This window comes from Argopecten irradians, chromosome 1, assembly GCF_041381155.1.
Source record: "Argopecten irradians isolate NY chromosome 1, Ai_NY, whole genome shotgun sequence".
Lineage (NCBI taxonomy): Eukaryota > Metazoa > Mollusca > Bivalvia > Pectinida > Pectinidae > Argopecten > Argopecten irradians.
In genome coordinates this window covers 38,905,377-38,916,176 of record NC_091134.1, presented here as the reverse complement: position 1 = coordinate 38,916,176, position 10,800 = coordinate 38,905,377, and the positions used below count along the sequence as shown (strand labels likewise).

Sequence of the window (10,800 nt, the reverse complement as noted above, 5' to 3'; positions counted from 1 at the left end):
GTCTCCTGATGGTAGCATTACCCGACTGTACGTGTTGAAGGAGGTTATAAACATGTGCGGATGCTGCAACCCAGTAGCCTCGTGACCTGATCATTTGGAATGTTAAGGGCCATAAGCTCCTTTGCTATGAACTGGATGCGGTCCTTTATATCCACGAAGTTCATGGTTTAGAAGTAGTTAAGCCGCCTCTGCTACTTTTGGGTGGTCACACTCATTCCTTATGGTCAGTAAAGTTGAAAATGTCAAGGAAAAAACCAATTCAATGGTCACATTTTGATTAATATTCTTCAACTGTAAAAATCTGTTTCCTACAAGATTAGATACAAATGACCAAACTCACCAAACATTCCTCAGCAGTGTGATTGCAACGGTATTTGGTTAAATCGACCCAGCGCAAAATCGGCCCAGGAATATCCAAGTGAAATCGGCCCAGAGTAAAATCGGCCCTATCCATAAGTTATATAGTAACACCAATGTAACTATGTTATGTATTTTTTCTAATGATTTTTAATTGTTTTTTTTTACTCTGTCTTAGCATTATTAAACATAACTTTAATTAAAAGTTATTTTTGTGTGATTGAATAGTTTAGAGAGTATCAAGGAAAGCAGCCCAAACAAAAAATGGAATTTGTATTTCGAACAACACACTTTTCTATATATGATGACTTGTTAATTTATTAGAGGAAGTTAGCCGATGTATACGGTTTTCTTTCTTCTTTTTTTTAAGAAAACCGTGCACATCGTTACCAGCTCTTGCCACGTGGAGGCCTCCTTTGTAAGAGCCAAACATTTTATAAATTAAATTTAGTCTCTAAAGCCGAAAAATACCATATGAATATCAGTCCGAAAACGTCCTACACTATACACTATATTTTGTCCAATCCGACACCGAAAATGAATACCACGAAAATGTCAACACCGAAAATTTCTATTAATTTTCATGACATGTCACCGATTAGCCTACTCCCGCGGAGCGTAAATCCCGCCGACCTTCCTCAGGAAATCAGATGTGGACAGGCGGTCGGTCTCCCTCCAGCTGGTCAACCAGGTCGGAGATGGCTCCCTGTATCCGTCGGTACGTGGTTGTCTGATGACGGGCAAGGTTGCTCTCAGAAGGTCGGCCTCCCTCTTCAACAGCGGCACCAGAAGATAAAATGGAAGGTTGGCTCTGACTGTCGATGCCAACCTAAAACAATAAAACAGATATTTAAGTTCATTGTTACATGTATATATACTTGTTTCAAGGCGAGATTTAAAAAATAGAACATTGAAATATTGAAATAAAACAAGAGCTGTTGGAGAACAGCAAAGCTCGCCTATTCAGAAGAAGTTGATGTTCAAGTATTTACTATTTAAACATGGAAATATGACAAATTAACAGACTCAAAAAAAACCTAAAGGGCCCCAAATTGGTTGTATTATCACGTTCAGCATCCATACACATTAGGAAAATAAAATCATAAACATTTATGATGACTTATGCTTAAACAATTGACAAAATAGAAACTTGCTCAAAAACTTTAACATGGAAATATGACAAATTAACAGACTCAAAAAAACCTAAAGGGCCCCAAATTGGTTGTATTATCACGTTCAGCATCCATACACATTAGGAAAATAAAATCATAAACATTTATGATGATTAAAGCTTAAACAATTGACGAAACAGAAACTTGCTCAAAAACTTTAACGTGAAATGGGACGCCAACGCTGACGCCGACGCCGGGGTGACAACATTAGCTCCCCCTATTCTTCGAATAGGCGAGCTAAAAAACAAAATCTTCATGTTCATTATGTTTTTTTTTTTTTCTCTAATACATGCTACTGAACTGTAATAATCAATTACATTGCATTATAGGGTAGTCATTGTAAATCATTTATTTCGCTGAATTTATGCATACCTTCCACGTCGTTGTTGGTCCGGACTGACTGGCGAAAGACACACCAGTTGGCTGGAGACCAGACGCTGCTCCGAAACCAAAAACGATCAAGGTACTCCACCAGCTGCCGCAGTTCTGGAGTAGTCGCCAAGGCAGAAAGTCTATGGAAGGCTGGAGAGATCTGGTTGGCGGGTAGGAATGGGAGGGCAAGTAACTTCCTGATGTAGCCATGGACACCTGAAATGTATTAAAAAAAATTAGTCATATATATATATATATATATATAGTTATTTTTTTGTACCTAAATGTATTCCGTACGACGTGACTTTATGAAACCATTTAAAAATACTACAATCGCTAATTACTGATAACGCTGTGTGTCATGTTCAAATTGAGAATACTTATTATTGAAACTATGGTGCTTATAGTGCTAAGTGCTTATCTCACAACTCGCCTTCTCTTCGCATATATGTGTGCGCTGACCTTCCTCATGACTGCCTGACCCCAGTGGAAGGAGCAGCCGTGGATGGCTACATCAGGAAACACTTCCTTCACGGCGTTCCAGCATGCTACACAATTAAATATATATATATATACTACATATGAATATTACATACTTAATGAAATTGTCTACATGTATAAATACCATTCTATTATCATAATGAAAGTATACAATTATATACTTCGATTGTTAAATTTGTAAGTTATTTATATCACATATTTATATATGAAATACATACGTTCTTAGAATGAAAAGATTTCAAGCACATTCACTAACGATATACAGTAATGGCGTTAATATACTCACCGGCCTCGAAGTCCATAACGACGCCCTCAACCTGTGAATCCCCAAGAAGCTCCTGGAGTGGACGAAGAACCTGAAAGAGTTAGAATAAATCATAATTTTTGTTATCTTATCACCATATTTACATATATATATATATGTATACAGTAATAATTTTACATCAAATTAACCATATTATAAGTCTATATGTGTTTATTTGTATGTACATTGTATTGTTAAGGAGGTTGTCTAGAAGAATTATTATATTTATTTGGTATAGATAAATTTTCATGAGATGTCAAGATATCTTGTACTAAATAACCTGGACGTAGTCCCTAGCTCGCTGCCGAGACACCAAAACGAAAAGAAGGGACACCTGCTTCGTCTGACCGTCCTTCTGAAGAAAAGCATGGACACTCCAAAGCTGGATGAAGGGTTCCTTCCGGATCTTGAAGGTTCCATCCATGTACCTAGTTTAAAAAAATGAGATAATTTAAATAACAGTATATTATTTAATGAGTCATTGTGATATGCAATTAAAGAATGGAACTGGAAAATTAAGTTGAGACATTTGAATTGGAAAAAATTGAAAACTCTTTTGTAATATTAATTGTATATCTAAAATGTTGTAATTATGAATAAAATGAATTGAAATACTTACCATCGGCGTGCTCGTCGAAGAAGGTCTAGTTGGGTGTCTGTGGCGAACATCAGGTGTCGCTGGTCGTCAACCCGGACATCCCCAACACCTGATATGCTCAGAAATGGCTACAAATTCTAACAATACCGTGATGCAAGTGAACCATTTACCTGGAAATGGCATTGACACTAAAATTGACCTGAAAATGACATGAAGAAAAATTGACCTGAAATTCAGGTTAATTTCTGGTCAAGATTTTTTTCTGGTCAAATTGACCTGAAAGGAGCAGAAAAGTCAATTTAAGGTTAAAAATCTAACCTGAAATTGACCAGAATTTCATATGAATTTGACCAGAATTTTACCTGAAAATGACCTCAGAAAATTGAGGTCAATTTCAGGTTAAAAGTCTAACATGAAATTGACCAGGATTTTACATGAAATTAACCAGAATATAATTTGAGGTAAATTTCAGGTTAAAAAAACTAACATGAAATTTGACCAGAATTTCACATGAATTTGACCAGAATTTGACCTCAGCGAATTTTAATTTGAAATTCATGTTAGTTTTTTTAACCTGAAATTGACTTTTCTGCTCCTTTCAGGTCAATTTCAGGTCAATTTCAGGTTAGGAAATATTGGCTGTGGAAATATTGACAACTAAAAATGGTTGATATAGAGACTCTAGATCCTTAACTCAATCACCCCTGAAATTTCATAATAGACTGGTCCAAGTCTTTGATTAAGAAGAGTCTAAATGTGTCTTCAGGGGGAGAATGAGTTTAAATCAATTATAAAGATTCAAAACAAACACCCTATATGAACACACCAGTGTTTTTTAACATGGTTATATATTATAAAAATTTAGATGAAATATGATTTAGTCCTCAACATGAATATTGGAAACTCCATTCAAGCACAAGAGAAACATTACAGGAATTTTTAATTCGATTAAAATCAAAGAAAAGTCAGATACAGACACAATATACAGATGTATATACATACATTTTATATACATGGTCTTATAGGTCATATTAAAAGGATTCGATACATATATAACTTTTGTATTTCTATATTGGAAATTTCTTTATATGCCATTTTTTATCCATGCCGTTGTCCGTATTTATACTTAACGTTCGACGTCACGCTAGTGTAACGTTAAGTATCACCAGTATCTTGCGACGCGTCTATGCAAAATGGCGTGCGAGCGTCGAAGAGTCGAGATTTTGGTGTTTGGAGGTCCGGGGGTCTCTCCCGGAAAAAAAATTACGATTTAGAATGGCTGAGATAATTTTTACGATGTATTTTGATGATTTTACGAACGCCGAATGCGCGAGATATTGGTGTTTTGGGGGTCCGGGGATCTCCCCCCGGAAAAAAAATTACGATTTTGATGATTTTGCGAGCGCCGAATGCTCGAGACTTTGGTGTTCTGGGGGTCCGGGGGTCTCTCCCGCGAAAAATATTACGATTTGGAATGGCCAAGATGAGTTTTACGGTGTATTTTGAGGATTTTAATGCGTTCTTAACGTGGTAATTTTTCGATTTACATTTACATGTACATGCATTTAGAAATTATAATTGTGAATGTCGTCATATCATTATGCAACCCTGCTCGATCTGAACATACGACTTCACACCATCAGCACATTGTTGTTTAACTAAAACAAATAATGAATTGATTTAATTGTCTTGCTTAGACATATAAACAATTTAATATTTTAAGAAACATTTTTGAAATAGTAGAATCCCTTGATGGACATTTTTAGTCTAGTTCATGTGTATTGAATTTTTATTATTAAAGGTTTGAACATTACGTGCTTGAACTTTTAGGAAATGCGCCGCAAAGCTGCAAAATTTTCTAAAATGAAGTACAAAAAAAATGTGCAGGAGGACCCTTTTCTTCCTACGCCCCTGCAGTTGCACATTTAAAAAGTTTAATGAACTTGGTACCCACTACTGACTGATGTAAATCATGCCAATAAAAGATGGATCTTTTCTCTATTTCTGTAATTTTTTACCTTTTTCTTTCCTCTTGGAAATGTTTTATAACATGGGAAAACTAAAAATAAAGTCTATATAGCAGGAATAACAAAACACATAGCCACCTGTCAGCCATGCATGTTTTTTCCTGATTGGTCACCCGAGTTAGGATACAGAATGAAACAAATACATACACTGTATATAAGCACCATATATTGGCCTATCAGGCCCATGAAATCAGCCAGTGATGATATCCATTTAACCTTTTAATATATGAAGAGTATTTGATTCCATTACATCTGTTTTCCTATGAAAATTGAGCAAATAATGCTCATAAATGTGTTTCCCTATATAAACTATGGTAAAGACCCTATCCCCTGGGGAAAATTCCCGAGACCCCAGGGCCATGAAATTCACAATATTGGTAGAGGGCCTTGAGACCTTTCAATCTATGAAGAAACAAAATGATACATTTTCGTACGGAACCTACCGAAGCATAATGAGTTAGGTCCTAGGTCCCAATTTACCAGGCGGGAAGCTGCCATGTAAGCACATAAGCCCGTGTTTCTTAGTATATGTGTACATACATGTATGTATTAGATTCCCAAAAAGCTAAGTGGGCTATGCGGAAACTTATAACTATTTGTTTGGAAATAATATGGAAAATAAACTATGATATGATAGTATTGCTAACAATTTCAAATGGTGGAAATGAAACCACGATCCGCGGAGGATTTCCCCCATAATGGTACAAAGCACGCGTTCTTTGTAGTAAAACGTAGTAAAACAAGTCACGTGATTATACCTCATTCATGCCATTGGCCGAAATAAATATGGAATTGTATTAGTGGGTAACTAGTGATCACATGAGTGTGTGTTTACTTCCAAATAGAGTGATTTCTCTGACCTGGTATTTATACATAATTTGGCCTTATTTTCTCTGTGTTATATGTATATGTTCTGAACCCTAAAGCAGGTAATAAAATATATAAATATAAATTTAGAATTCTACGAATTTAGCCGGGAGTAGCCGATCTTCGCTGATTTTAGATTAGACGGTTAGACCTATTGAATTGGTCAATTCGTATTATATCATTTATTTACAAAACGTGAAAATGGCAGTTTTACAACTCATTCAGTTCATTATTTTTAGTAAAACAGTGCATATGTGCAAGTCAAAATGATATGCATGCAATATTAATAACATTTTGGAGTCTAAATATTTTTCAAATAAATAAATTTCTCCGAAGAAATGGCAAGCAAACTATCACCATATTTGGAAGTAAACACAAAATCACGTGATCACTAGTTACCCATAACACAATTGTATATTCCGGCCAATGGCATGAATGAGGTATAAGCACGTGACTTTTTTTTTACTACGTTTGACTACAAAGAACGCATGTTTTTACTACGAAAAATAGATGCAGATGTATCGCGAGTTGGGAGTTTAAAACCGCGTCCCTGGAGGATTTTTAGCCCAAAGGTTGAATCTGACCATTAAGACCGTAACAAAAATTCGTTGTGCCTTTATATAAGTGCATCGAGGGATGTAAATATTTATGTATATATATATGGACAGGCCAAGCTAACAAGTAAAGCTGGTTTCCCAATGTGTATTGTGTACCTGTACTGTGACCTTTATGGCTTTTAAATTACGTAACTGGTATTTTTCGGGATTCACAAGAAAATACAACATAAAAAAATCTTTTTTTTTTTTTTTTTTTTTTTTTTCATTCATTCTTTTAATATAGTATAGTACGGTATGTACTACATGGACTTGGTACGAATGCCAATCAACAAAACACACACACAGCTTTGAAACGAATTTTCAACCCACGGTTATATATATTAATAATTCGTTGTACACTTCCTTAGCTCGGGCTAACAGCTACGTACACGCAGGCTACAGTTTCATGGCCGGAATGTGCAGGATCACAATTTTTTTTTTTTTTTTGAAATCAAATAAATAAAAACTTGAATTAACAAAATTATCGTCGATCTCTGCTGTATGGCTTTTGCTGCATATACACAGTGCTCTATGAAAGGGTGGCCTTTGATTTCCACTTTCAAGACCAGATGTCGACATGAAAGAATGAATGAATGAGTTACCGACTGTCTACATAATTAGCTTGGAATCATTATGTGGGCATGTACATGTGGTAAGTCGACATATTCTTCTGTTTATGTCGACATCTTCCGATATGATGTCGACGTAATGCCTTAACGATATCGACATTATTAAGTCGTAAGTCGGCAAATCGATGGCAGACATATAGCTTATCTTAAATAAAGTTAAACTGTTCTGTATTTTCATACTGACGAATCAGGAAAAGCGTTGCAATTAATATGTTATTCACCACCCAAAGTCGTTTAGAGAATTACTTGTCAAAATTTTTGTCCAGTAACTTTGAAGTTTTTAAAGAAACATACATTGGTTGTATATGTCTTTCTGATTGCCTTCCCTTCAGGTATTACGAGGTAGACATTGTTTGAGTAGACCCTGGCGTTGAGTTAAAATACACATATTTAAGCAAACCAAACAAATTAAACGTCCATTGTAAGGGGCCGCATCTGTAGACAAGGATATAGATAGAACTGGTGACAAGAAAAACTACATTAAACAGTCAACAAATTATGTCTAAAAAAATAAGGGACTGGAGACGCCACCTTGACACAGCCCTTTCAGTTTTTGAAATAATGGGACGTAATTTTCATTTGTATAACAAGTTTTGTGGTTGTATCAAGTTATTGAGATATAATGATAGTGTACTACATGTACATGTACATCGGATTTGCTTGGTTTAGTTTAATTTATTAAACGTTCTTTTAGATTGAAGTCCATTTAAACGACTCAATAGGTTTACCATGTACTTAAAAAGGTGCTATATTTTCCTGGAACACACTAAATATTTCTCAGAAATCTCCACCTGTACAAGTCTTATCTGTTATGCAGGTAATTTAAGTTTGGCTGGCGGTCTTCAGAACTATATTTACAGCAACACTGAATATTTCTAGGAATCACAGGGACCTGGCACGACATGAATTTCGATATATAAGGCCAAAAAAAATAATATGTCTGTTTAGGGTTACCCGACCGACCTTAATTTTATGCGTGGTAATAAGGACGACGGCGGGAAACATAAGACGACCTGCGTTATATATGAAAATTACATTTCATTTATTTCAATTAAATTGTTCAGGTGATGATAAGTGTAGTACTAACATAAAGCATATAACTTTTGCATCACTGCAAAATTTTCAATCGTGTTTTTATACATTCCCGTATCAAAAATAAAAAAATCCGTTTCGGAAAGGTATAAACAATTTTAATCGTCATTTTGGTATATACGTGTAGTTGTAAGACGCTCGTGTAGATGTATGTACTAAAGTATTTTTCAATCCGCCAAAAACTGCAACTAAATACTGTAATATATATTACATCTGTTACTATATTATATATAGATTCTATCATTCATCAAACGTGTTTGTCAAAGTTTGTGCTACATGTACCAGAAACAGAAATAATATATACATTGTCAAAAACATACCTTACCCAAGGGATTGTCCATGGAATGTGAAACCCAAGCACCCAATCAATCTTTAATCATCCTCGATACTCCAGGGGTTCCGATCACTTACGATCTCTACACCCCTGGACTATCTCATAGTGAAATTGAACGTCAGGGGTCAATATGCATACAATAATCGCATTAAATGATAGCCAATCAAAATACGAATTTAGTTCGAATATGGGCCAATGAAATCATCGCTCTCTCCTGCTTCTCGGGTACGCTTGAAAAATGGCGGCCTCCGTTCAGTTGAAAGATACAAGATACAAGATACAAGATACAAGAAACTTTATTTAGTGTCGAATATATAAAACATGGTAACATAAGCTCGTTCGAGCTTGTATTTCGACAAAACAAAGTATATTGTATATATAACAGAAATTAAAACTAAAGCATCACAGTTGTCAGTAATTATAAGTACAGGCACTACATAAGCTATCACAGAATTTTTTACAAATTTATATTAAAAGGGGTGACAAAACAAGCAACAAAGCAAACCAAAATAAAAATAAAATAAAGACATAAAGACATGTGTTACACCACAGGATGCAGGGAGACATTAAGAACAAAGTTTACACTTACAGTCCGGGCCGTCCCACTTACGTAGCAGCCTCCGAAACTCTGCATAGTTTTCAACCTTACGCAGGTCATTTGGGAGGCTGTTCCATATGCGGGACGCCTCGTACCTGAATGATTTCTTACCATACCTGGTGGTGTTAACTCTGGGTAGGTTTGCTTTGTTTTCAGATCTGAAATTATAAGTGTTTTCTTGTTTTTTAATAAGGTGACGTATGTAGTCAGGAGCAATATTGTTAAAAATTTTAAAAACCTCACAGGCCATCATTTTCATCCTGTGGACATGTAAAAAAGACAAATTTGATCCGGCTAGCAGTTCTTTAAGGTTAGAGGTGTGGTCATTATGAATGAATCGCAAGCCCCTCTCTTGCACTCGTTCGATTTTTCTAGTTGCAGAAATACTGCAGAAATGCCAAATAAGGGGACAATAGTCAAAGTTTGATAAAACAAAACATTTGTAAATTAAAATTTTTGTTGCTTTAGGTAAAAAATGTCCGATCCTTTTCAGAACTGCTAGTTGCTTAGATGCTTTCCTGCATATATCTGAAATATGTTTATCAAATTTTAAAAGATGGTCGATTTCGATACCTAAAAGTTTAACACTATCTTCACAAACAATTTCAGTGTTAGATATATTAAAATGTTTCACAGTGTTCTTACCCAGAGAGATAGCCTGAAATTTCTCTGGATTTGCCTTCATTCCATTTATGTCAAACCACTTAATTAAAACACTGGCTTCATCTTCTAAAACTTTCTTAAGATTGTTTATATTTTGACTAAAATAACCTAGGGTATTGTCGTCGGCATAGTTATATAATGTGGCTTCTTTGATGAAATAAAATATATCATTGATAAAAATGTTAAAAATCAAAGGCCCCAGTATCGAGCCCTGGGGGACACCTTTAATGAGGGACACCCACTCGCTGGTGATGCCCCCCAAACCAACCCTCTGCTTCCTGTTCCCCAGGTAGCTACCCATCAGACGAACAGCATCACCCGATGCCCCATAAGTTTGCAGCTTCCTGAGGAACAGGTCATGCGGAAGACAGTCGAAGGCCTTGGAGAGATCCATCAAAATAGCCCCAACCTGGTTGCGGCAATCCAAGGCCTGTCTCCAGTCCTCCAGCATGCGCAGCAGAGTGGTCTGGCACCCAAAGCCCGATCTGTAAGCAGCTAAAAAAGGATGGAAGATATCTTTAAAAAAGGATGACAGCTGATCATGCAGAATTCTTTCAAAGATTTTAGAGATGCTAGGAAGTATGCTCACTGGTCTATAATTACTTTTGTCTAAAGGGTCGTTTTTTTTTTAATACTGGTGTTACTTGAGCATATTTTAATTGATCCGGAAAGGTACAGTGGGATATAGAA

General features: G+C 35.8%; 1 protein-coding gene across 1 annotated transcript; it reads right to left on the bottom strand.

Moving 5' to 3' along the window:
• Nucleotides 1-1,003: 1,003 nt before the first annotated feature.
• LOC138308342 (uncharacterized) lies at nt 1,004-3,863 on the bottom strand. The gene is made up of 7 exons (XM_069249339.1): nt 3,792-3,863; nt 3,326-3,432; nt 2,987-3,134; nt 2,689-2,758; nt 2,364-2,449; nt 1,902-2,117; nt 1,004-1,186 (listed from the first exon to the last, which is right to left on the bottom strand). Exons 1-7 carry the CDS (start codon nt 3,861-3,863, stop codon nt 1,004-1,006), a joined length of 882 nt encoding a protein of 293 aa, XP_069105440.1.
• Between the last annotated feature and the right edge of the window lie 6,937 nt (nt 3,864-10,800).